The sequence below is a fragment of the Heterocephalus glaber genome, unplaced genomic scaffold (assembly GCF_053883595.1).
Source record: "Heterocephalus glaber isolate CG9 unplaced genomic scaffold, H.glaber_assembly_v1.0 deba00001761, whole genome shotgun sequence".
In the NCBI taxonomy this organism is placed as follows: Eukaryota; Metazoa; Chordata; class Mammalia; order Rodentia; family Bathyergidae; genus Heterocephalus; species Heterocephalus glaber.
In genome coordinates this window covers 846,474-872,104 of record NW_028258458.1, presented here as the reverse complement: position 1 = coordinate 872,104, position 25,631 = coordinate 846,474, and the positions used below count along the sequence as shown (strand labels likewise).

Genomic DNA, 25,631 nt, shown 5'->3' with positions numbered 1-25,631 from the left:
CTAAATCCTCAGCCCTCTATTCCTATTTTTAAAAAACATTTTTAAAAATGTAATAGCGCCTGTAGGCAGTACATAATGGTCCCACTCATCCTGGGGAGTTGGTACATGGACATAACACACCTCAGTTCTTTTTTATATCCCCTTCCCCCTCCACAGTCAGCTCTGTTTGCTACATTTTTTGAATGGATCTATCTCATAAATGAGTGAATTATGAATAAATAGTGTTGGCTTTAGGGTACTCCACCAACCCCAACTAATCTGTGAAAAGTGATCAGACGCTCTCTCCCTTCCCCAAGATTAATGAAAAGCGCGAGGGAGGTGACGAACACTTACAAATCACTTAGCAAGTGTCAAGTTGAATTCAGCGCCGGTTTTATTTACTTACAAGCACTACTAGCATTCTGCAGCTGGGCCAGCCAGCCCAGTTTGGGATGGGGGCGGAGCCCAGGGCTGGGGGCGTGACCAGGACTGGAGGCGTGGTGAGGACGCGGCAGGGGCGGAGCCAACAGCTGCGGCGCCTTGGGTCCTGTACCGCCCAGGACGTCCCCGTCTCCTCCGGCCACCCCTCTTAGGGCGGGACTTGAATGCCGATTGGCCAATACTGGAAAAAGGCGGCCGCCATTGGTCCGCGGCGCTGTCGCCTCGGCGGGCGGTGCCCGGACGCAGGTGCCAGCCTGAACCGAGCGAGCGGCGCTGACGGGCCGGGCCGGGCCGGGCCGGGACCCGGGGCAGGGCGAACGGTGTGGCCTGCGCGGCCGCCCGGCCCGGCCGCGGATCAGGTAGGCGCGAGACGATGGTTAGGGCCGGAGGACGCAGGTGGGTCCGGATCCCGCGTTCGAGGCCTGACTCGGCCCCGGGTGGGACAGCCCGGCTCGGACCCTTGGCCTCCGCCTTCGCGGGCCCGCGGGGACCTCAGTGTCCACCTTGAGGGAGACGGGAGGTCTGTGGGCCTCGGCACCCAGGAGGCGCCTCTCTGAGCCTCGGTTTCCCCGTCTGTGAAACTGGGTCACTCCAGCGCCAAGCCGATCCGGAGCTGGCCGATGAGGACAGCGCCTGTCACACACAGTAGGCTGTCAGTGAGTGACTCACGTCCTTCCCTGTCCTCCTTCTCTGGAAAACAGTAAATACGGCACTATCACCAGCCAGGAACTGTGCACAGAGCTGCCGAAACAGAATTTTTTATGTTTCGCTTGTTCCTTCAGCCCTCTGGGACTCAACTAGACGGAAAAAGTACTAAAAATGGTTCCCGTCAGACAGGAGGAGGTCAAAGCTCAGAGAAGTCAAGTCTCTTGCCCAGGGCCACACAGCAAATAAGGAGGAGAGCTGGGCTTAGAACCTGGATTCTGATGTGGGACCTTGGAAGTACTAAAAAGCACATAGCAGGCTCTCTGGGATGAGTGAAGAGGCACGAATGCATATTTTGTCTGTTTGTTCATTTTGAGACATGGCCTTGCTATGTAGTTCAGTCCAGCCTTGAATTTACTGTGTAGCCCAGGCTGGCCTTGAAGTCCCAGGGATCCTCCTGCCTCAGCCTCTGGAGTGCTGGGATGACAGGCGTGGGCCACCACACCCAGCAGAAGTGAATGATGCATTTGACAGCTGCACATATATCCTAAATAATAACAGAGAGGAATTACTGAGTACCTCTTGGATTCCAGCTATGGATTGTGTAGCCTCCCATCAGACCGTCCCAACAGCTCTGCAGGCTGACAGTGGTAATTATAATAGGAGCTGATATTTATTGATTTTATTTTAATGTTTACCAATGCATAACTTGGGCATCATTATGATCCCCATCTTAAAGACAAGAACATCGAGAGTGGAGGTAGAGCTGCTTAAGATGACCCTGGGGGAGGGAGGGTCCTCTGTCCTCTTCAGTGTCGGGTGTTGGGGAGGCATGGGAAGATTGGGGTACCCAGCAGACAGTCTGCCAGCACATTTGACAAAGGAAACAGAGGAGGTCCAGGAAAGCAAAGTCACTTGAGCCAGGACACACGGTCTCAGTGACAGAGCTGGGACTGAAAGAATTTAGGTCTCTGAGGCCAAGACCAGCTCAACCATTTGTGGAAGTTCAAATCCTGGCACTGTCCCTTCTTGGCTGTGTGACCTTGGGCAAGTGGATGCCTGTTTCTGAGCCTCAGCCTGCTCACAGATCAAACAGTAGTAACATTCAGGCCGAGAGGTTTGTTGTACACATTCATTGCCATCCAACTCCTTGGGCTGCATTTGCCCAAGGCAGCACCAGAGTTTAAGTCCCATCTGCAGCCTCTCTGCCTTGTGTCCATTTCCAAATTTGGCCTCATCAGCCCAGTGTGTGTGACATGCATGGACTTTGTAGCCTCTGAGCCTCTCTGATTCCTCTGGGGGGCCCTGAGGGTCATGAGATGGGCGGGGGATTTAGCTCAGTGGTTTTGCCACCTGCTGCACAAGCGCAAGGACCTGGGTTTGATCCCCGGTACCGAAAAAAAAAAAAGTTAGTGGGATGAGATCTGACCCACCAAGCCCGTTCTTCTGTGGAATTGGGGCTGAGAAATGAATGCAGCAACACAGCCGCAGACTCCACAGCAGACACAGGGCCGGGACCTGCAGTGAGCAAGTGTGACAAGGTCCTCCTTCCAGGAGTTCACCGAGCAGTGTGAAGACAGAGGTGGCTGAACAAAAGCAACTACAGGATTTCAGAGTAATGTGGATGTTAGTGGCATTTTAGCCAGAGTGACCAGGGAAGGACTCTCCCTGGAGGTGACCTCTAAGTGGACACTCACACCTCTGAGTTTGATGAGAGGATTCACACTTGGGCAGATGGCTTGCCATGGCCCCAGTCTTTCATAAACCTTAGCTGCTATTACTGTGTTGGTTATATGTGTGCCCAGCATTAGCAGATTTCCCCACAGCCCCACCTGCCTAGTACTTAATATACAGGAGCTGTGATGGTTCTTGTGACGCATGATTATTTGCAGAAAGGCTAAGGCTAAGGCCAGTGCTTGGACTTCCTGCTGCATGCGTTCCGCTCAGAGGCTTCCTCGGTCACCTTTGAGCTGGAAGTTCGAGTTACAAGTTCCTGGGAGGGTCAGCAGCATTCACAAGACAGCAGGCCTGGGCACTGCCCGCCGGATGTTGTCTCAGACATGCAGCCTTCCTCTGGGCTCCTTCTGCCTTGGGCTGATACCTGCTTATCTGACCTCCTGTGGCCCGACTGGGGAGGCCCTGCAGGGCTGAGCTGTTCAGAATGCACTGATCTGTTGGCACATTGCCCTGGTACAAAAAGTTAGTCAATCAACAATTCATACTGCTTTTGCCCCCCTCTCTCTGGGTCTCATATTTTGACTGTCAGGGGTTGGTAAAAACTGACTTGGAGAGCCAGGCATGCTGGTGCCCAGTGGTAATCCCAGCACTCCAGAGGCAGAGGCAAGAGGATTGCCACAAGTTCGAGGCCAGCCCGGGCTAATAGGGAGTCCAAGGCCAACTTGAACTACATACTGAGACCCTGTCTCAAAAAACCAAACCAGGGCTGGGGATTTAGCTCAGTGGTTTCACCACCTGCTTCGAAGGCACAAGGACCCGAGTTCGATCCCTGGTACCAAAAAAAAACAAAACAAAAAAAACAACCAACCAAACAAAAGCCAAACCAAAACAAAAGCTGACTTGGAGGGGACACTTCAGGTATGTGCTTGACTGGCCCCCTCCCTGGGAGTTCCTAAACCATACAGCTTGTTGCAGGCTCTGGACCTTAGTTTCGGGGGACAAAACCCCAGGGGGTTAGACAAGTTGGGGACAGAGATCCTTGACTCGTGGCACTTTTACTGGAGAGTCCTCTGTTGCTTTCAAGGAACTCTCTGAGGAAAACTCCCAGAGCTATCGGAAAGCCGGGATTTCCAGCCTGGAAGCTGGCTGGCTCTGGGTCAGACAGAGGCCTGCTCGGCCCCTTTTTGCTGAGCAGACCCCAGGCAGAGGGCAGAATGTTCGGAATCTGCCTAAGGTTCAGTGGTTTCCCTGTAACCTCCCTGAGGGGACCCAGTCGTGGCTCAGAGCAGCTGCTCTCCTGAGACTGAGGCCACCTCCATCCTCATGGCCACAGCTACTTCCTTGATGGCCTGGAGTTTCAGGAGTGTACAGCCTGACAGGAGCCAGGAAGCAGAAGGGTCAGGGTGACTTGCGTTTCTGGTTTTCGGAGCCAGGTCGCTAGGTCTGGTCACTGCGGCCCAAGGCAGCCTCCTTGGCTCCCAGCCCAGCCCAGGAATCCTGAGCCGGCACAGCATGGTTCTGGCCCCCAATGGAGCCGAGCACAGGCCCTGGGATGTGGTAGGTGCTCAGTAGCTGCCAGATGTTCTTCCTGCATCTGGAAAGCTGATGGGGGGGGGGCTTGTGTGGCTTTTTTCTCTCTTTTTTGTTTTTTAGTTTTTTGAGACAGAGTCTTAACTATATAGCCCAAGTTGGCCTCGAAATCCCAGTGATCCTCCTGCTTCAGCCTCCCAAGTGCTGGGATGACAGGCTTGTACCACCACACCCAGCTTCTTTTATTTATTTATTGACAACAAGTTCTCACTGTTTCCCAGGCTGGCCTTGAACTCTCAACCCTCCTGATTTAGCCTCCCCACGCCCCCCAGTAGCTGTGTCTGCAGGAGGCACCTAATTTGCCTGGGTTTTCTTTTTTTTTGGTACCGGGGATTGAACTCTGGTCCTTGCGCTTGCACAGCAGGTGGCAAAACCACTGAGCTAAATCCCAGGCCCCCCTGGCTTTTCTCAACAGAGTGGGAGATCATATAACCTGTGTCCATACTGCCTGCCAGTATGCATGCATGCCCCCAACCAAGCCCCATTTTTCAGATCTGGTAAAGCAAGGCTGAATGGGGCATGAGGAGCGGGGACTCGAGCTGTGGTCCACTGGGCTTGCTAACTTTGCCATTAATCTCTCTGTCTGCCTCTCCCCAGGCTCCTGGGACCATGGGCCTTGGGCCCTGAGGACACAGGGTTCCCTGTGGCCATGACGACAGGCGACTGCTGCCACCTCCCAGGCTCCCTGTGCGACTGCTCAGGCAGCCCTGCTTTCTCCAAGGTCGTGGAGGCCACGGGCCTGGGGCCTCCGCAGTACGTGGCACAGGTAACTTCGAGGGACGGCCGGCTCCTCTCCACAGTCATCCGGGCCTTGGACACGCCGGGGTGAGTGAGGGCTGTGTGGTGCCTGAACTTTGTCCCTTTTTTTCTCTGGGCTAAATGACTTCCTGCTGGTCTGGGGCCAGAAGAGGCTGGCGAGGTGAACTCGCTGTGTGGAAACAGAACCCCGGCTGGCCAGGTCTGGCTCTTTAGGCAAAGCCCAAATTCCAGTTATTATGCAAAGTCTGGAAGTCACATGTTTGTCAGGAACTCACACTGCAGAGAGGTTTTGTTTGTTTGTTTGTTTGTTTTGAGACAAATTCTCACCAAGTTGCCCAAGCTTCCTTTGAAATTGTGATCCTCCTGCCTCAGCCTCCCAGAGTGCTGGGATTACAGGTATACACCTATATAAGGAGCAAAGAGGAGTGCAGGCCGTGTGCCCAGGCACCTGGCTCAGTTCTCCAGTGGGTGCCTCCCTTCCTCTCTGAGGGACCCTGGGCAAGTTACCTCACGACCACATCTCTAAAACAGGGTCCTCTTCCTGTTCAAGTTGTTCTGAGAAAACGAGGATCTGGTCCCCAGAAGGTAGGAATTGCCACTCCGCAAGCATTCCAGAAATGTCCAGGTGTCCCTGACTGAAAATACATCGAAGCCGCTCTAGTGGTGCAGGCCTGTAATCCTGGCTGTTCCTGCTCAGGGGGCCGAGGCAGGAGGATCACAAATTCAAGTCTTGCCTGAGCAACTTAGTGAGACCCTGTCTCAAAATAAGAAAAATGAAAAGAGCTGAAGACATAGCTCCATGGTACAGCATTTGCCTAGTGCACAGGAGGCCCTGGGTTCAATCCTGAGGACCCCAAAAAGAAAAAAATGGAGAGCAAATGCACTGGATAGACCTAATGTGCTCAACAGCACAGTGTAGCAGCACCGGGGAGTCCTAGTTGTTCACCCTGGGGTGGACAGGGACCTCTAGGTCACTCTCCTGCCCAGTATTCCAAGAGATGCCCAAGGAAGGGTGGAAACTCAAAATTGGAACTGTGATTTGTATTGAATGTGTATCGCTTTTTGTGCCACTGTGGACTTGAAAAAGGACCAGTCTAACCCACCTTAAATTGGGGGCTGCCTATGCTTAAAACAGTGTGAGGAGCCCATGTGGTGGCACACACTTGTCATCCCCACACTTGGGAGGCTGAGGCAGGAGGATCGCTGTGAGTTCAAGGCCAGCTAGGGCTACATAGTGAGACTATCTCAGAAAACAAAACAAAACAAATCTGGCCTTCCATTTGCCGGTCATCCCTCTGGACATAAGACCAAGAAGAGGAGGGGCAGAGAGGTCTGGACTGAACTGACATAGTGAGATCTTGTCTCAAAAATAAGAAAATAAATAAAATTAAATTAAAAAGGGCTGGGGCCGGGGATCTACCTAGTGGTTCTGCCGCCTGCCTCCACAAGCCCAAGGACCCCAGTTCGATCCTGGGGGGGTGGGGGGCTGGCTATGTAGCTCAGTGCAGAGGCCCTGGGTTGGATCCCCAGTACCAAAGAGGAAGGGTCGGGAAGATCCCCAGGGCCAGATGGGCCTGGGGGGCTTTGTCTCCCTGGCCCTGAGCCAGCCTCTCCTCTAAGCTATAACTCTTGGCCCTGGCCTCTCCCCTGCTGCCCTCTTCCCCTGAGGTATTTCCGATCTCCAGTTATTTCTCCTTTTCCTGCTCCTAGAGTGCTCCCAGCAGCCCCGTCCTGTGCCCCCTTCGCATTTCCTTCTTCTCTGTGCATTTCCTTCTTTTCTGTCCTTTGGGTGATCTCCTTGCCTGAATTTCCAAAGCAAGGCCCATTTCTCTTGCTCATCATCTGGGGAGGAAGTGGAGTAGAAGCCAAGGGTACACAGGCCCCAGCCAGACTTCCTAGGTTTCACTTATTTCTTTATTTTTTGTGGCAGGGTCTTGCTATATAGTCCAGGCTGGATTTGAACTCACTGTGTTGCCCAGGCTGGCCTTGAACTCGTGGGGATCCTCCTGCTTCAGCCTCCCAAGTGCTGGGATGTCAGGCGTGCACCACCACGCCCAGCCCTTTCTGGGTTCCCATCCAAGTTTTGCAGGCTCTTAGCTGTGCAGACCTGCAGCGGGGCACAACTCCTCTCCATCTCGGTCTCACCCTCTTAAAGCAGGGGCCAAATGAGCACCGGACAAATTCATCCATGTGGGTACACAGTAAATGCTCAGTAAAGTTTCTGCTAGCTGAGGCAGGAGCATTGCCATGAGTCCAAGGCCAGCCTGAACTACGTAGTGAGACCTTGTCTCAAAAACTGTCCCAGGGGCCAGAGATTTAGCTCAGTGGTTCTGCCACCCGCCTCGCAAGCAGAAGCACTGGAGTTTGATCCCCGTACCAAAAAAAAAAAAAGAAACTGTCCCAGGCCCAGGCTCAGTGGTGCTGTGTCTGCCTGGCAAGTGCAAGGTCCTGAGTTCAATTCCCGGTAACCCCCCTCCCCCAGTAAATAAATAAATAAACACAGGGCCGGGGATTTAGCTCAGTGGTTCCGGTGCCTGCCTCGCAAGCGCAAGGTCCCGAGTTTGATTCCCGGTACCAAAAAATAAAAAATAAAAATAAATAAAAAAATAAAAAAATAAAAACAAAGCATTCCAGGTTTTCCCAGAACCCTCTGTGTCTCTGGCACTCCCATTTCCCCAGCAGTATTCCTTTCCTGTGAACTGAGAGTGCAGAGGGGTGGGATCGGGGTAGCAGTGGGAAGAGAACACCGTACCTGGTCCTGGGCAGTCCCTGGGGCTCCTTTCAGGCCAGCCAGGCCCCACCCTGTGGCTAGAAAGCCTGAGAAAGGGAAAGGAAACAGTTTCCAGAGGAAACGCAGGTGTTATCTGGACAACAGCTTCCTTTCTGCTCCCTGCAGCCTCTGCTTTGGAGCAGAAATGTTTGGAAAACAATGACTCAGGCTCTGGGGAGCCACTGGCTCTGGCCACACCTCCTGCCAGTGGGCAGGAAGGCCCGGAGGCCCAGGAGGCTTTCCTCAGGTGGCTCTGCTGGTGCCATTTCTATCCATGTTCCCCCAGCAGGGGCAGAGGAGCTGCAGGTGGCAGGTTCTTCGGTGCACAGGCCTTCAGGAGGGGCCTGGTGCCTGCCTTAAGAATCCACCTTTCTTTCTGGGGATTTAGCTCAGTGGTTCCTCCACCTGCCTCGAAAGTGCAAGGACACGAATTCGATCCCTGGTACCCCCCCCAAAAAAGTCTCTGTCCCTGGCCCTGCTTTACCCTCTTGGCATCTCTCAGAAACTCCACAGTCCAAGTGGCTGGCAGCAGCTCTGGGCTGACATCAGCCTTCCTGTTTTGGTGTATAGGGGGGAAAAGGAATTTCAGAAATTGGGGGGAAAAAAGTGGGATGTGGTGGCATAGGCCTGTCACTCCAGCACTGGGGAGGTAGAGGCAGGGGGATCACTGTGAGTTCCAGGTGAGCCTTGGCTACATACTGAGACCTTGTCTCAAAAACCAAACCAAGCCGGGGATTTTGCTCAGTGGTTCGGCTGCCTGCCTCACAAGCACAAGGTCCCTGAGTTTGATGGATCCCCGGTACAAAAAAAAAACAAAAAAATGAAAGAAAACATACACACGCACACAAACACACACACACACACACACACACACACACACACACACACACATATGGAAAAAGCAAAGTAAACATTCTCAGTGGATCTGATTGTGTCACAGAAGCCCTCCTCTGAATTGATTCCTAAAGTTGAAGTGTGTGCTGGTCTATTGGTCAGGCTCAAGGACACCTGGCTGTCACCAACCCTGCATTTGTCCTGAGGACCAAGAATTGAGAATGGCTGGTTGCTCAGAGTAATCAGTACTGTAAGGAAAGAGGGAAAGGACACTAGGCAGGCAGGTACACAAGAGGCTCACCCTGAGCCTAAAGTGGTGGCACAGGAGGCCCTGGGGAAGTAGCACCTCATTCTGAGGAGACTTCTGAAAGGAGAGGACATTTGGAGCTGGGCTTTGAAGGATGAGTAGGAGTTCACCAACATGGGGGCAGTGAAGCAGGAAGCCCAGTCACTGCTCATGGGTCTTTCCTTTATCTCTAGCGACTGTCCCTTCTGCCGGATCTGTCACGAGGGGGCCAATGGGGAGAGTCTGCTATCTCCGTGTGGCTGTACTGGCACGCTGGGTGCTGTGCACAAGAGCTGCCTGGAGAAGTGGCTGTCCTCGTCCAACACCAGCTACTGCGAGCTGTGCCATACGGAGTTTGCAGTGGAAAAGCGGCCCCGGCCTCTCACAGAGGTATGAGGAGGGCCCTGAGAGGGGTGGGCAGAGGGGATGCAGGAGGTGGGGACAGGGCTGGCCTGGGTGTCACCTTGCTCCTGGCCTGGGGTTGGCCCCTGCTTCCTCATTCAAATTCACCATCTCCTGGTACATGCCTGGGAGGCTGAGGCAGGAGGATTTCCACAAGTTCAAGCCCAGCCTGGGCAGCTGAGTGGCTTGGCAAGACCCTGTCTCAAAATAAAAAATAAAAACAACAGCTGTGGATGTAGCGCAGTATGAGGCCCCTGGGTTTCATCCCTAGTACTGGAAAAAAAAATCATCTCATTGGAAAGTGTTCTTGATTCTCCCGGGGCTCCCAGTGTTGTGTCTGGTGTGGGAGGCCCAGCCACCCGCATGGAGATGCACATGGAGATTAAAGTCTAGGAAATCACAGAAGCGGTTGGTTGCAGGGAAAGAAGTTTCCCAGACTGGGCTCAAACTTGTGATCCTCCTGCCTCACCCTCCCAGAGTGCTGGGATTACTGGGGTGTGCCACCACACCCAGCTAGTTTCAAATTTTGATGAAGCCCTGAGTGGGTGGACAGGGTCAAATTCGAGGTGGCCAAGAGCTGTGCCCAGGCATTTAGACTTCAGTCTGAATGTGACGGTCAGGCCCGTGACAGTGCAGTGGCAGGCATGGTGGATGCTTCTCCCTGCTGGCCTGGCCCAGTTGGAAAAGCCCTGGCCCACAGAGAGCGGGCTCTAAGGCGAACAGCAGCGAACAGCAGTGTTCCTCCCCTCCATGCCCCAGCTCTTCTGCCCAGCCCATTCTCCTGGGCCAATCAATCCTTCCTCCCTAAGTAGCCACCCTATCTGTGCCTCTCTGCTAGTGAGAGAGGGCAGTGACCCTTCCTATTCACCAAGATTGTGTGAGCAATGTCTTTCTCTCCATCTGTCACCTATAGGAGGCATCGATGCATAGAGGGTGAGGCTTCTGAGGCCCCAGGCAAGACTCCCTAGGTTCTAGTTCTGGCTGGTTTATAGATTACAGGTTGAAAAATCCCTTATCTGAAATACTTGTAACTGAAGTATTTTTGAATTTTGATTTTTTTTTTTTTTACTTCGTTTTGTGTTTGAAACAAGTTCTCTCTCTATAGATCAGGCTGGCCTTGAACTCACTGTGTAGCCCAGGCTGGCCTTGAACTTGTGGAAAACCTCCTGCCTCAGCCTCTTGAGTGCTGGGATTACAGGCACAGGCCACCATGCCTGGCTTTGATTTTTTTTTTTTGGATAATTGCATATGCATAATAAGCTCTCCTGGGATAGGGTAAAAGTCTAAAGAGGAAATTCATCTCTGTTTCTTATATGCTTATATACTTAGCCTGAAGTTAATTTTATACAATGTTTCGAATAATTTTGGACATGAAACAGACTCATGATGTGGAATCTTCCATTGTGGTGTCAGGTTGGTGCTCCAAAAATTTCATATTTTTAAGCCAGGCATGCTGGCACATGACGAATCCCAGCCCTTGGGAGGCTGAGGCAGGGGGGTCACTGCGAGTTTGAGGCCAGCCTGGGGTACATAGCGAGACCTTGTCTCAAGAAAACAACACAAGAAGGGCTGGAGGGAAGTCCAGACCTGGAGGACAGCTTCCCGCCCCCCTCAGCCCTCCTCTCCCTCCCTGCCTGCCCCATCTGCTCCCCCTGCAGTGGCTGCGGGACCCAGGGCCACGCACGGAGAAGCGGACGCTGTGCTGCGACATGGTGTGCTTCCTGTTCATCACACCGCTGGCTGCTGTCTCGGGCTGGCTGTGCCTGCGTGGGGCCCAGGACCACCTTCGGCTGCACAGCCGGCTGGAGGCCGTGGGGCTGATTGCACTCACCATTGCCCTCTTCACCATCTACGTCCTCTGGACGCTGGTGAGTGGCCTTGGGGACAGCGATGCCTGGGGGTGGACTGGGTGGGACCTTCCTGAAGCTCACCCCATGCCTCAAGCCAGGGACACTTGAGCTCTGTGGGCACACAGGGGGCTTGATCATCAGCCCTGAATCTGTGAGCCCCAGAATCGGGGTGAGGGAGGGAGAGAGAAGACTGAAGAGAGGGAGGGAGGGAGGCAGAAACCTGAGCAGGAGAACCTAGGAGAAAGGGATATGAGGATTGCTTGAGCCCTGGAGTTTGAGGATAGCCTGGGCAACATAAGAGAGAGCCTGTCTTTGTTACTTTCTCATTGGTGAGACAAAATACTTGATATGCACAAGTTAAAGGCAAAAAGGTTTATTTAGCTTACAGTTGGTAGAGGCTTCAGTCCAGAGTTGGCTGGCTCCAAGACAGGGCAGCATGGCAAAAGAGAAATAGTCCATGGCAGGGTCACATGGCAGTGGAGAAACAGTCCATGGCAGGGGAGGCAGCAAGCAACAAGCCTGCCTTTCTTTCCCTTTTATTCCTTTTAGGCTACAAGCCTAATGGTTAGTGCCACTCACACCCAGGGTGGGGCTTCCTATTATCCACGCCCCGATCTATGCTAAACCAATCAGGGGACTGAGTTAGTTACCACACACCCTACATCCAGCTATCTACGACCCAAAAGCCCCAGCTATGACCGCATGAGGCTTTGGGGGGACATCTAGATATAAGCCATAACAGAGCCCTTTTTAAAAAAAGAAGGGGGAGGAGAAGAAATAGGTGGCATAGTGGTGCATTTGTGTAATCCTAGCACTCTGGAGGGCTGAGGCAGGAGGATCGCAAGTTCCAGCCCAGCCTGGGCAACTTAGTGACTCAGGAAGGCCCTGTCTCAAAATTAAAAAGGGCTGGGAGTGTAGCTCAGTTTGAAGGCCCTGGGTTCCACCCCTCCAGTATTTCATAGGTTACAGATCACATGTTTGACATACTAGTCTTGTAAGCTTTTACTATCTATCGATCTCACAGGTGTCTAAGATTTTGTGAGGTGCTTGATGTTTGCGGTAGGATATGGCTTCAGGATGCATTTTGCAGGTCGTGTCCCTGATACTAAGTGACACATGACACAGGACTGCTGCAGTGAGCTACATCTCCAGCCTTTTAAATTTTTAAATTACTTGCAGCAGGGGCCGGGGATTTAGCTCAGTGGTTTCGCTGCCTGCTGCGCAAGCGGAAAGATCTGAGTTTGATCCCTGGCACCAAAAAAAATTAAATAAATAAATAAATAACTTGCAGCATTCCTCTTGCCTCAACCTCCTCAGTGCTGGGATTACAGGGGTGTGCACCACGGCCAGCTATGTATTTGTTTTTGTAGGTACTGTTTTACAGTCTGCTTGTTTTCACTTTGTTCCTGTCTTTAAAAAAAAAAAAAAAGCAACCACCTAGCACTCATTCGCTGTATGGGTGTTTATCTAACCAATCCCTTCTGACACCTGCTGGGATTCTTCCAGTGTGGATTTTTTTCCCCCTTCCTTTTATTTTTTTTATTATTTTTTTTAACCAACGCTGGGCACCACCTGTGCAATTCTTTTTTATTTTTCTTTTCTTTCTCCTTACAGTGCCGGGGTGGAACCCAACACCTTGTACATGCTAGGCAAGCACTGTACCGACCACTGAGCCCCAGCCCCAGCCCCATGATTATTTCCAGAGAACTTAGTCAAAGGGTGTCAACCATTATCATTTATTCTTTCATTTTTCAAAATTGACTTTACAGGGCCAGAGATTTAGCTCAGTGGTGCTGCCGCCTGCCTCTCAGGTGCAAGGTCCCGAGTTCGATCCCCAGTACCAAAAAACCAAAAACAACCCCCCCACCAAAACACAAACAAACAATTAACATAGACTTTAGATTTTTAGAGCAGGTTTTAGATTCACAGCGAAACTGAGCAGAAACTTCTGAATGTTTCCATTTATCAAGCCCCTCCCCAAGGCATGTACAGCTTCACACCATCAACATCCTGCACACAGTTTACCAGTTTACCACAGTGGTTGCTTTTGTTGTTGTTGTTGTTTTTTGGGGTTTTTTTGTGTGTGTGTGACAGGTCTCGCTATGTAGCCCAGGCTGGTCTCAAACTCTCGGTGATCCTCCTGCCTCAGCCTCCTGAGTGCTGGGATTACAGGTGTGCGCCACCATGCACCCAGTTTGGTTTAGCACATTTGTAGCAATCAGTGAACCTCCCAGACACATCCTTAGCACCCAGAGGCCATAGTCCACACTGCCTGCATGTAATGACATGTGTCCCCCATTCTAGTATAATAGTGCATATTTTTTTAATAGTGGATATTTTTATTGCCCTAAAAATCTGGGTGGTGCATGCCTGTCACCCAGCACTCAGGAGGCTGAGGCAGGACGGTTGCTGTGAGTTCAAGGCCAGCCTGAACTAGAGGGCAAGACCCTGTTTCACAAAGTAAAACAGAACAAAAAACAAACTAACAGAAAAACAATTGCTGCCCGGGATGTAGCTCAGTGGCACAGCGTCTGCTTGGCAAGTGAAAGGTCCTGAGTTCGATCCCCCGTCAGTGGTTCCGCCGCCTGCCTTGCAAGCGCAAGGACCCGAGTTTGATCCCCAGTACCAAAAAAAACCCAAAAAACAAAAAACCCAAAACACTGCTGTGCTCTGCTTGCTCACCTCTTCCTTCTGGCCCCAGCCCCTGCCCTCGTCGTTTTCCTGTTTCTCAGTCTTACCTTTTCCAGGATGCCATGGAGCTGGAGCCACACAGCATGTGGGCTTTTCCAGATTAGCTTCTCCCACTTAGCCATATGCATTTAGGGTTTCTCAGTATCTTTTCGTACCTTCTCATTTCTTTTTATACATTCTGTCTATTTTTTCAAGGTGCTGGGGATAGAACCCAGAACCTTGTACGTGCCAGGCACACACTGTACCACTGAGATATACACAGCTATACACATTTCTTTTTTTTTTTTTCCAACTTTCAGAAATTTATTATCCTAAATTAAGCAAATGATCAAAAACCACATTCAACTAAATGAAGAAACAATTACTTTTGTTTTGACTGCAATCTCAGTCTGATACAGGCAGCTATATATACTGCAGACTTACAAGGCACCACTGGTTTTGTGATATAATGCTAGCATCTAATACAGAAAAAATTTTGAATATGTACACACATTTCTTTCTATCTATTTAATTTTTGTTTTTTTGAGACAAGGTCTCGCTATATAATTCAGGCTGGCCTTGAACTCACTGTGTCACCCAGGCTGGCCTCAAATTTGCAGCAGTCCTCCTGCCTCAGCCTCCCAAGTGCTGGGATGACAGGCGTGCGCCACCATATTTGGCTTCTTGCTTCTTTTTAGCTCCATAAAATAATCCGTTGCTTGGATGCAGCGCCATCTGTTCACCCCCTGCCCAACATCCTGGTTGTTTCCTTTGACTGATTGACATTTAATCCTTTTCGCAGGAGGCTGAGGCAGGAAGATTGAAAGGTTGATCCCAGCCTGGGCAATTTAGTGATTTAGTGAGACCCTGTCTGAAAATAAAAAATAAAAAGTGGGAGGGCCGGGGATTTATCTCAGTGGTTTCGGCGCCTGCTGCGCAAGCGCAAGGACCCGAGTTCGATCCCCGGTACAAAAAAAAAAAAAAGTGGGCTGAGGATGTAGCTTAGTGCAATGTTCTGGGATTCAATCTCCATACCACAAAACAAGGAAGAGAGAGAGGGGGGGAAGAGAGAGAGAAAGAGGGAGGGGAGAGAAAGATAGTTGGATGCTGGCTCTGGTCCTGAAAACATGAGCCAGGCCCTGGTGTGGGCCAGGCCCGGCACCGTAGGGCGCCTCTTCCTTCTTCAGCAGGGGGAGGCTTGCTGGGCCTTCCCACCCATGCCAGGACTGCCCCCACAGGTCTCTTTCCGGTACCACTGCCAGCTGTACTCTGAATGGAGAAGGACGAACCAGAAAGTCCGCCTGAAGATCCGGGCTGCTGATGGCTCCGAGGACACCCAGCACTCCCCGCTGGCAGCTGGACTCCTGAAAAAGGTGGCAGAGGAGACGCCTGTGTGAAGGCCAGGGTGGCAGAGAGGCCAGAAGCAGCTGGCCATGCCCTGGTGTTGGAAGGGATGGATGGAAACCATTGGAGCCTTCCTGCTCAGCCAGAACGCTTCTGGGGCCAAGAGCTACTTCCGGCGGAGTCTGTTCCATGATCCCATGCGAACACATTGTCAGGTTTTTTGCACACTGTTGTACGTCACAAGGACAGACGGACAAGGTCCTGAGCTTCAGACGGAGCACGCACTCTGATCTCATTCTGAGGTCTGTTTGGCACCTCCCAGGCCAGCAGCTGTGGCCGGATCATCAAGAGCGCCCTTGGGCTGGAAGTTCCCAGCAAGCTTCTTGCGCTCCTCTGTATCCGGCAGGCTTGCTTTCCTGGCACCCTTGACTTTCTAAAGTTGCACGGCGTTTCAAAAACCCACCCCTGAGTGAATAAAAGGAACCCTTGCTGGATGCAGTGGACTTGTCAGTTACATTTCCAAAGTGAGGGACCAGGTGGAGGGATGTGTTATTAAGCCCACAGGGAGAAACAGTCTGAGTTTTCACAGGGAGAGCAGGTAGTAGGGTAACATAATATATGATTTTAAGAATAGGCAAGCTGGGCTGGGGATTTAGCTCAGTGGTTCCGGTGCCTGCCTTGCAAGCGCAAGGTCCTGAGTTCGATCCCCGGTACCAAAAAAAAAAAAAAAAAAAAATAGGCAAGCCGAGTGTGGTGGTGCATGCGTGTAATCGAAACACTAGGAAGGCCGAGGCAGGAAGATCACTGCAGGCTTGGGGCCAGCCTGAATTACAGAGTGAGATGCTGTGTTAAAAAAGAAAGCAAGAAAGAAAAAGAGGCTACATAAGAACAGTTTCCACTTACTTGACGTCTCCAAGGGGCCAGATACCATGCAGGGGCCTTTATGCTCACTAATAACTAACGATTGCACTCTTCATACTTATTGGGGGTCACAGTGGGTGAGGCCCAGTATCCTTTCCCCCTCTGATTCTTAGCACCCTGTGGGGAAAGAAACTGTTATTACTTCCACTTTTCAGGTGAGATGACTGAGGCCCAGCACACAGAAACCTTTATTTTACAGCCTTAGGAAGCTGAGTCAGGGCACCCAAGGTTTGCACTGCCCCAGTTTGGAGCTTGTGCCCCACCTCGTTGATGACTCAGGGAGGCCGAAGAATGTGGCCAAGCCAAAGAACAGCAGCTACTTCTGGAGGGTTTTTGCATGTTGAGCTGTTTCCATTCTAGGCCTCTTGGCATCTGTCTGCATTTAATGCTGAGAGCAGCCCTGAAAGGTGGGTTCTGGGAGTCTCTTATTAATCATTTGCAGAAGAGCAGCTGAGCCTCAGGGAAGAGGGATCACCCACTCAAGGTCTGGCAGTTTTGTCTTCTGCATGAATCCCTGCCTGGTACTAGCTCATCCACAGAGGAAGCTAAACTCTTTCAGCCCAGCCTGGAAGGGCAAGGGGAAGCCAGTTTTGCAAAGGGCAAAGAGCCTGAGGCTAGAGCCCGCTTGGCCTGTAGGAAGAGCACCCTGGGAGACCTCCTGGCTGGAATCGTGTCCAAGAGGGGCAGGGCTCCGAGGCCTCCCAGGTAGAGGGTGACTGGTGAAAGGGGGGCTGTTGTCTGCAGAAACACAGAGTCACACCCAAGCACATTGCCTCTGCTGCTTGGCACCCACTTCTCTGGCCAACTTGGAGTGCGGTACCCCTGGAAACGATGGAAAGATGCCCAACGATAAGCCATCAAGAAGCACGAAAGCCTCTTTGTAAATTTTTTTTTTTTTTTTTTAAACAGGGTCTTGCTGCCCTCGAATTTATGGTGATCCGGGATTACAGGCCTGTGCCACCACGCCTGGCTTATTTCTTCTAGTATTTTCAATTACGTTGAAGTGAAAATTTTATTTGGTATTTATTTGATATCGACCTGTGTGTTAGAATTATCAAAATCTTCCAGGAACCCCCCAGACAGGACTTTGCTACCTTTTTGTCCGAGCTCTGCTTACAGACAGCTTGGAGTGAGTAGAACCGGTGTGTGCGCGTAGGTGTGAAGTGTACACGCCTTCCCTACAGTACTGAAGGGCGGGTGTATCTTCCAGTAAGTGTCTAAAACAAATTTGACGCGAGAATGAATGAATCGACAGCGGCCGGTCTGCGCCTGCGCCCGTCGGAGGCGTGGCCCAAGGAAGGGGCGTGGTCTGAGCGGAGTTGTGGGAGGAAGCGGGAGCCGTCCCAGTAGCGCTCAGGCGTTACTGGTCGCACCGGGTCACGTGAGCGCGCAGGCGTAGCGCCGCGCAGCCCGCTCCCTCACACAAAGCCCAGACGCGGAGAAAATGGCGGCAGGGGTCGAAGCGGCGGCTGAGGTGGCGGCGACGGAACCCAAAATGGAGGAGGAGAGCGGCGCGCCTGGCGTGCCGAGCGGCAACGGGGCTCCGGGCCCAAAGAGGTGAGTATTCCACAGTTCTTCGTCCGAGGTCGGGCGCCCTCGAGGCGGCCCGGTTAGATCTGTTGGTGGCTTTCTCGCGGCGCGGCCTCAGCTTCGGCCTTTCCCAGCCGAAGGTGGGGGGGTCGCGACTGTGAGCGCGGGAGCGAAGCGTTCTCGGGGTCGTCTGCAGCTCGCTCCCGACTGCTAGGCTTCGGGTTTGGCTCCCTCGATCCTTGCAGGCGGGGTCCGACGCTACCGGAGAGGCCTCAAGTCCGGCCGCTGCGTGCGCGGGTGACGGCGCGGACCCCGGAGTCCGAGGCCTAGGGCTCGGCCGCCCACCGGTCGGATGACCTTGGGCGAGCTGTTTCAAGCCCGGTCACTAGGTGCCGGGTCTCAGTTTCCCGATCGGCAAGGAGGAGGAGGGGGAGGCGCGCTCAGGGCGTCGCGCGTCGCTGCCTCGGTAAACGATGGGGGGGGGCGGCGTGGGGCCGGGGCGCGGCGAGGCCTGATCCGTTCCCTCTGCCCCTCCCGGCCGGAAGTGGCCGGCCCGAGCGTGCCCCCCCCCCCCCCGGCTCCCCAGGTGCGCTGTAAGGATTGGCGCGATCAGAGTTCAGCTTTAGAAACCGACAGGCCAGATGGTAAGGGCACCTCTTCTGTGTTTCTGGGGAGCGATCCCTAGCTTAGAAGGGGATCACGCACTTCCACATTCGTCACCTTCTCCAGGCCTCTTCGGGGCTTTGTCTGCCTCTGGGTTTTGGTTTTTAAAGTTTACGGAGGGAAGTGTCAGCGTGTGCTGGGTGAAACTTACGCATTCTGTGTACAGTCGCTGGAGAGAAAGGTGCGCAGAAAGGTTTTGGCTTCGAGACCAGCAGCCGTGGAGAATGGAAAAGCTGGGCACATTAAATTTGCATTTTCCCCATTGAGGTGAAAGATACATAAAACATGCCATTTTAACCGTTTTTCTTTTTTCTTTTTTTTTTTTTTTGAGACAGGGTCTTACTCTGTAGTTGGGGCTAGGGTTGTATTGCAGGCTGACCTGGAATTAACTTAGGTCCTCCAGCCTCAGCCTCCCGAGTGTTGGAATTACAGGCATGCGCCACTGTGGCTTGCTTTTTTGTTGTTGGTGGTTTTTTTTTTTTTTTTTTTGGTACCTGGGGTATCGAACTCGTCACCTTGCTCTTTCGAGGCAGGCGGGGGAACCACTGAGCTAAATCCTTGGCTTGTTTTTGTATTTTTGAGAGAGTCTCCCTATGTAGTCCAGGCTAGCCTTGAACACGTTGCGATCCTCCTGCCTCAGGCTCCCGAGTGTTGGGATTACAAGTGTGCACCACCATGCCCGGCCTATGCTTGATTTTTTAAAAACCATTTTTAAGCGTACGGTACAGTGGCTTGGAGTACATTCAGTGTTGTGCAACTGTCGCCACTGTTCGTGTCCAGAACTTTTTCATCATCCCCAATGGAGAACTACTTAACTCATCACATTCCGCTTGTTATAATCCGTATCTGTGATTTTGCCTTCTCAGATTTTTAACTTGGGAAGTTGTATGATAGTTTATGGGATTGAAAGTGAATGTAGTGAAGCACTTACATTAATGAACGTTCACTATCTACTGGCTATATTGTTAAACAACAAATTTGGAGAAAATTCCAGGTATTTTCTCTTCTTAGGTGGAGAGGAACAAAATATTGTACCATGGTTAACTGGTTCTTAGAAATCAAGAGAAAAGTACCTCCTAATTATTTATTTATATATTCTTTAGTTATCATTTTATTGTGGAAATCTCTGGATAGTGATATTTCATTTTTACTTTTTCACCATTTGAATAGAGTGCCTGGTAGGATTTCTGAGGGCCCTGTTTGAGGGCTTTAAGATACATTAGTGCCAGGTGTGGTAGCAGATGCCTGTAATCCCAGCACTCCAGAGGCTGAGGTTGGAGAATCACTGCAAGTTTGTGAGTTCAAGGCCAGCCTGGACCCTGTCTCAAAATCAGAAAGGTACATTTGTTTCCTGTAAGCAGGTTGGAGTGTTGCTGGCACCTTGTGAGGTAAGAGGTTGAATTAGTCACAGATGATAGCACCAGTAATACATTTTTCAAATTTTCCAAGCTCCGTTTTCAAGTAGCCATTTTATGCCTCAGTCCTTTGAAAAACAGTACTGGACAGAGCTTTAGTGTTATAATAGTCTTTGTTGGAAACAACCTGAGTCTGGGACTGGCTTACTAGAGCATACTTAAGGAAACTGGCATCATTTAGATATTTTTTGTAGGCCCTGTGGAAAAAACTTGTTTTTGCATCACAGAGTTCTTGAAGCAAAACTTTTTCTTTGTACTGGGGATCAAACTCACGACCTTTTGCTTGCATGGCAGGTGTGGTGCCACTGAGCTAAATCCCCAGCCTTAAAGCAAAACTCTTGAAGCCCAAGTCTGGAGGAGGGAGAGTCCATTTTTTGTAGTAATTGTGCTGTGTTAGAAATTGGGAGTGGGGGAACACCCGGGTGGGGGTGGGGGGGTGGTCTCTTGGATTACTCCAGGAGGAGGATTAGGAGATAGCTGAGATGAGGTGAAGACATTGAGCAAAGATGAAGGATTTGGGTGTATGCTTTTATTTTTTATTTTTATTTTTAATTTTTTTGGTACCAGGGATCAAACTCAGGTCCTTGCACTTGCGCAGCAGGCAGCGGAGTATGCTTTATTTTTAATAGTGTGTGTGTGTGTGTGTGTGTGTCTTGCTGGGGATTGAACCTAGGGGCCTCTACTACTGAGCCACACACCCCAGCCCATTTTTCTGAAGAACTAAAGTTGCTGGACTGTGCTGTAGACTGAAAAGGCAGGTGGCCAGCAAGCTTGGTGGAGTCCCCAGGCTGGAAATCTTGTTTTTTTTGTTGTTGTTGTTGTTGTTGTTTTTGTTTTTGTTTTGGTGCCAGGGATCGAATGGAAATCTTGTTTTGCAGTTACTTCTCTCCTGGGTATGAGGAGTACTTTTATTTTGATGAGAAATGTGTCCCATTTAAAGTCAAGATTAGAGTACAGAGTAGATTTAGTGCGGGGGGGGGGGGGGAAGCATTTACAGGAACATGTAAGTTTAGGTTGGTTTATTTTTTTGAAATACAGTAAAGGTTAAATACAGGATTAAAGTCAGTGATTTCGCATATTCCCCTTACTAATTAAGTGGATTGGTGTGTGTGTGTGTGTGTGTCTCTCTCTCTCTTTGTATTTTTGTGTAGTCCAGGCTCCCTTCAGCTCACTATATAGCCCAGGCTGGCCTCAAACCCACCATGATCCTCCTGCCTTAGCCTCTTGAGTACTGGGATTACAGGTGTGCACCACCATGCCTGGCTCAGAGTAGATTGTTTTTAAAGTAAAAATTTTTATTCGAGAGATTTCTGAAGAAGTATTCTTAGTGTTTAACTCTTGTTTTCTAGTTGTGATGCTAGGAGTCAGTGTAGGGCCTTGGCGCATGCTGAACAAGTCTGCCATTGAACTACACCCCCAAGGAGGAAACTTTAAACAATTAAGAAAACAATTTAACCCAGAGACTGGGGAGGCCATCCCGACACCAAGGCCCCTACTGTTTCTTTAATATTACACTGTAACCACTCACAGCAGTCATTGGAAATGTTTTAACCAAGATTTTCTGTGCTCTGCAAGGATTTTTTTGTGTTGCTGTACTGTATTTTTGTTTTGTTTTCGGGGTTTTTTTGGTACCTGGGATCCAACTCGGGACCTGGCGCTTGCAAGGCAGGCAGCGGAGCCGTTGCTGTACTTTAAAGAGTATTGTATCCTTGGTGGAAAGGATTTTTGAAACATATTGGATGTGAGGTCAAGATTATTTAAATACATGTTGCCTGAGCTTTGCTGTTACTTTGCTCCTTGTTTTTATTCATGGCTAAGGAAAGAGGTACTAGTCTATAAAGGATTAGCTTGCTTTTGCTTTTTTTTTTTTGGTACTGGGGATTGAACTCGGGTCCTTGCGCTGTGCAGCAGGCGGCGAAACCACTGAGCAAAATCCCTGGCCCTTGCTTGATTTTTTTAGGGGTTTTCAAATGCACTTTTGCATTGCCATGTTTTGCAAGGCTAGAGTTAAAGGCTGTGAGTTGTCCTTTTGGTAGTCTGTAATGGGTTCATTGCCTAGGGTTTCTCAGCTATGGGGCCTGGTTGGCATGTTTTTATTATTTGTAGCCTGTACTGGGGATTGAACCCAAGACTTTCCCACTGAGCTATATCCTCCCCCCCCCCCAACTTTTTATAGACAGGGTCTTTATAAATTGCCCAAGTGGGGTTTGAATTTGAAATCTTCCTGTCTCAGCCTCTTAAAATGCTGAGATTACAGACATGTGCCACTGTGCCTGGCTGGTTTGCATTCAATTTAAAGCCTGATTAGTAGATGTTCATTAGCTTGGAATAAGTTGATTCTCATCTTACCCTGTCAAGAAAATTCTTGGTAGCAAAATTTATCATTGCCGCAGATGCTGTGTGCTAAGTCTCTTTCAAATTTATGAACAGCAGTCTCCATTTATGGATGAGAGAACTGAACCCCAAGCAAAGTTGTAGTGACATTGGGTGGGGTTCAGACCTAGATGACCCTATCCCTTGGTTACCTGCTGTACCCCTTAGGTAGGTTGTTTTTTTCTTTCTCTTTCTCTCTTTATATTAATATTTTGAGACAGAGTCTCACTTTGTAGCCCAGGCTGCCCTCGAAGTTGTGATCCTCCTGCCTCAGCCTGCTGAGTCCTGGGATCACAGGGATGTGCCACCAGATCCAGCCCTCTTAGGTAGTTTTGCGTTGAACATGTACTACTGCTTTTTGCTACGGTGTTCTTTGTTGATTCTCAGCACTCCTGGGAACCACCATGGATACAAGTTCTGCTAGTTCTGCTGGTAAGGAATCTGATAGTCAAGTCATCCGAGTCGTTAAGTTGTGGACCTGGAGCTAGAGTAGTGCTGTCCACATCTTAAATACATGAGAGGAGGAGCTCAGGGTTTCAAGGATTTCTGTGAAAAAAAATCACTTTTATAAGGAATGGTTCTCAAGGATGAAGGAGGATTTCTTTTATTTTTGAGGAAGTACTGGAGGTTGAATTCAGGGCCTCACATGTGCTAGGCAAGTGCTTTTCCACAGAGCTGCTGCTTTCCAGCCCTTAAAACAAAATTATTATTATTATTTTTGGGGGGGCGGGTACCAGGGATTGAACTCTGGAGCTTGTGCTTGTGAGGCAGGTGCTGGAACCACTGAGCTAAATTCCCAGCCCCCCCCAAAATTATTTTGAAACAAAGTCTCACTAAATTACCTAGGCTGGCCTGAAATTGGTAATCCTGCTTCAGCCTGTGGAGTAAATAGCTGGGAATACAGGCATGCACCACTGTGACCAGCTGAAGGAGGTTCCTCAAACGTGAACTCAGAATTTCAGAATATTTAGATTGCGTCTGAAACTACCTTTTCCTTGATTGGGAAACTTGGAAATAAATGAGAGTACATGTTTTACTTGGGAATGGTATGGAGACATGAGAGAGAGTCATTGTAGTGAATACTGCAGGCCTTCATGGAGTAAGTACTCCATCTTTTTATTAGCTGTGATCTTTGTGCGCACTATAATTTTAAATATGGTAGAGCAATGACTTGATAAATGTCAGTTTATCAAGTCTCAGTTTATCAGTTCTCAGTGAAACAATTTCAAGGCCATATTAAACAATGTTGTTTTAATGGTATGGAAGGTACTTAAATATTTTAGGCTTGTCTTTTATCAGGGTATTCTGAAATAGCAGTAATTCATATATTCAGTGTTTGACAGGTGTCAGAGATTTCTTATTTTATTGGATCTGTTTAGAACTTTGGGTAGATAATTGGGTGCCAGAACTTAGTTTTCAGTGACAGTTTGGAATTGAGAGAACCAGCTAGCAAGGAGAATATTAGTAGAAATGTTTAGATCTACCTGCTGTCATTTAAATTGCTTTAAAATATTACAAATTTGTTTGACTGTTAAGTGAAGCTGTTATTGGGTTAGATTTGAAATTGACGAACATCATTAGAAACTATGGCTGTTTTATAATTGATGCTATAAACTCTACTTAAAATGTGCAGTTTGGTGGGGCCAGGGATTTAGCTCAGTGCCTCTGCCGACTGCCTCGAAAGCACAAGGTCCCGAGTTCTATCCCTGGTACCAAAAAAACCCAAAAAATGTGCAGTTTGGTAAGTGTTCAGCATGTGGAACCTTCACTGAAATCAAGATAATCTATCCATAATTCCCAGAAGTATCCTCTTGCCTATTTGTAATCTTTCTCTCCAGTAACTTTTTCTGCCACTACTCCCCTGTACCCTCCGTGATCAGCTTTCTCAATGGGTGACTCTCCCCTCCTTCTAGGGAATTTGAAAGTGTCTTAGAGAGATTTTTGATTTTCACCTTCCTGACTAGGGGGTGGAGTTGCTACTGGTGTTTTTGTTTTTGAGACAGGGTCTTGCCTTTAGCCCAGGCTGGCCTTGAACTCACAGTGTGTCACCACACCAAGCTGAATTTTTTTTTTTTTTTTTTTAAATTTTATTTTTTTGAGGCAAGGTCTCTCTTTGTAGTTCAGGCTGGCCCTGAACTCACTATGTAGCCCAGGCTGGTCTTGAACTTGCAGTGATCCTCCTGCGTCAGCCTCTCGAGTGCTGGGATTACAGGCATGCACCACCATGCCCCAGCAATTTTTTTTTTTTTTCGGGTACTGGGAATTGAACTCAGGACCTTGCGCTTGCCAGGCAGGTGCAGAACCACAGAGCTACATCCCTGGCCTAATTTTTTGTATGTGATGCTGAACTACAGCATATGGGTGAAACTGGTAAGCAGCTTTTAAGTTTTGAGTACTTAATAAATGGTCATTTTATTTCCCATATAAATAGCCAGCAGAGGTTATATGCTAGAATAAGTGGTCAGATAATCTTGGATCTTTTGCTTAAAATGTAACTTCAAGAGTTTTTCTGTTACAGATTGTTCATAATGTCTACAGTCTTCCAAACGGTATTTAAAAAATAAATAAGCAATTTATTTTTATCATTGCTGCCAAATTATAATCTTCCCATAACAATTACTTTAGAAAGGTTTTCAGAATTAATTGCTGTATATGTTTTAGGACAAGGGAGGAATATTCTCCATATTTATTCCTGAAGGTGAGAAAATAGTATTGTGTATGTTAAAAAATGAACTTTGGGGGCTGGGGATTTAGCTCAGTGGTGCTGCGGCCGTCTGCCTCACTTGGAAAGGCAAGGTCCTGAGTTTGATCCCCGTACCCCGCCTCCCCAAATGAACTTTTGCAGGATACCACAGTCACATTTTCTACACTTGAGTTTGGGTTTTTTTTTTTTTTTTTGTACTGAAGATTGAACTCAGGACCTTGGGCTTTCGAGGCAGGCGGCAGCTCCACTGAGCTAAATCCCTGGCAGTGTATACTTGTATATGTCTTAATTGGATTCCGTGGTGAATACAGTTGGTAGTGATCCTTAAGATATTCAGAAAAGTCAAAATTTTTTTTCCTTTTTGGTACCTGGGTTCGAACTCAGGACCTTGTACTTGCAAGGCAGGCGCAGTGCCACTGAGCTAAATCCCTGGTCTGAAAAGTCAGTTTTTAAAAATCTGGAAGTGATAAGAGTTCTAACCCTATTTGCTTAGTAGGAAGCTTCATGGGAAGAGGAAACGATGAACTAGACCAGGGTATATTTGCAGTGGTGCTGGGCTTGCACTAAACGCCCACCTGCTCTCTGAGCAGTGAGCCATGTGATGTGGATCAGCCCCCAGCCAGGCACCCAGCTTCTTTGTTTTTATCCTGTAGCTTATTCCTAGCCATAGGCAGGTTGACAGAGGCTTTGTCACCTGCTGTGACTGTAATTACTTGTTTATACAGTTTGTAACAGGAGAGCTGAGCAGTCTGGAAACAGACTGGAAGTACTGTTGTGT

The 25,631-nt window shown here is 49.6% G+C and overlaps 2 protein-coding genes and 1 long non-coding RNA gene across 7 annotated transcripts in view; 2 read left to right on the top strand and 1 right to left on the bottom strand.

The window, feature by feature from the left end:
* Positions 1 to 647: 647 nt before the first annotated feature.
* On the top strand, positions 648 to 15,741 carry Marchf2 (membrane associated ring-CH-type finger 2). 4 transcript variants are annotated; one of them, XM_004865412.3, is made up of 5 exons: positions 648 to 779; positions 4,930 to 5,157; positions 9,176 to 9,371; positions 11,042 to 11,251; positions 15,142 to 15,741. In XM_004865412.3, exons 2-5 carry the CDS (start codon positions 4,982 to 4,984, stop codon positions 15,298 to 15,300), a joined length of 741 nt encoding a protein of 246 aa, XP_004865469.1. In that variant the 5' UTR covers positions 648 to 779; positions 4,930 to 4,981; the 3' UTR covers positions 15,301 to 15,741. The 4 variants fall into 4 exon arrangements, with proteins under 4 accessions (XP_004865469.1, XP_004865467.3, XP_087057944.1 ...); XM_004865410.4 differs by having other exon boundaries at positions 709 to 816; XM_087201818.1 differs by lacking the exon at positions 648 to 779 and adding an exon at positions 916 to 1,076.
* Positions 15,182 to 17,437, bottom strand: LOC147821128 (uncharacterized). Its single transcript, XR_015447584.1, has 2 exons — positions 17,263 to 17,437; positions 15,182 to 16,285 (listed from the first exon to the last, which is right to left on the bottom strand). It is a non-coding gene; the product is annotated as an uncharacterized LOC147821128 (long non-coding RNA).
* A 65-nt stretch (positions 17,438 to 17,502) lies between these two features.
* Hnrnpm (heterogeneous nuclear ribonucleoprotein M) overlaps positions 17,503 to 25,631 on the top strand; it is a 43,390-nt gene continuing 35,261 nt past the window's right edge. The window contains exon 1 of one of the 2 annotated variants that reach the window (XM_087201798.1): positions 17,503 to 17,725. In XM_087201798.1, the coding sequence (XP_087057924.1) occupies positions 17,613 to 17,725 (113 nt within the window). In that variant the 5' untranslated portion in view covers positions 17,503 to 17,612. The remainder of the gene's footprint in view (positions 17,726 to 25,631) is intronic. The other variant, XM_087201799.1, reaches the window with a different exon arrangement.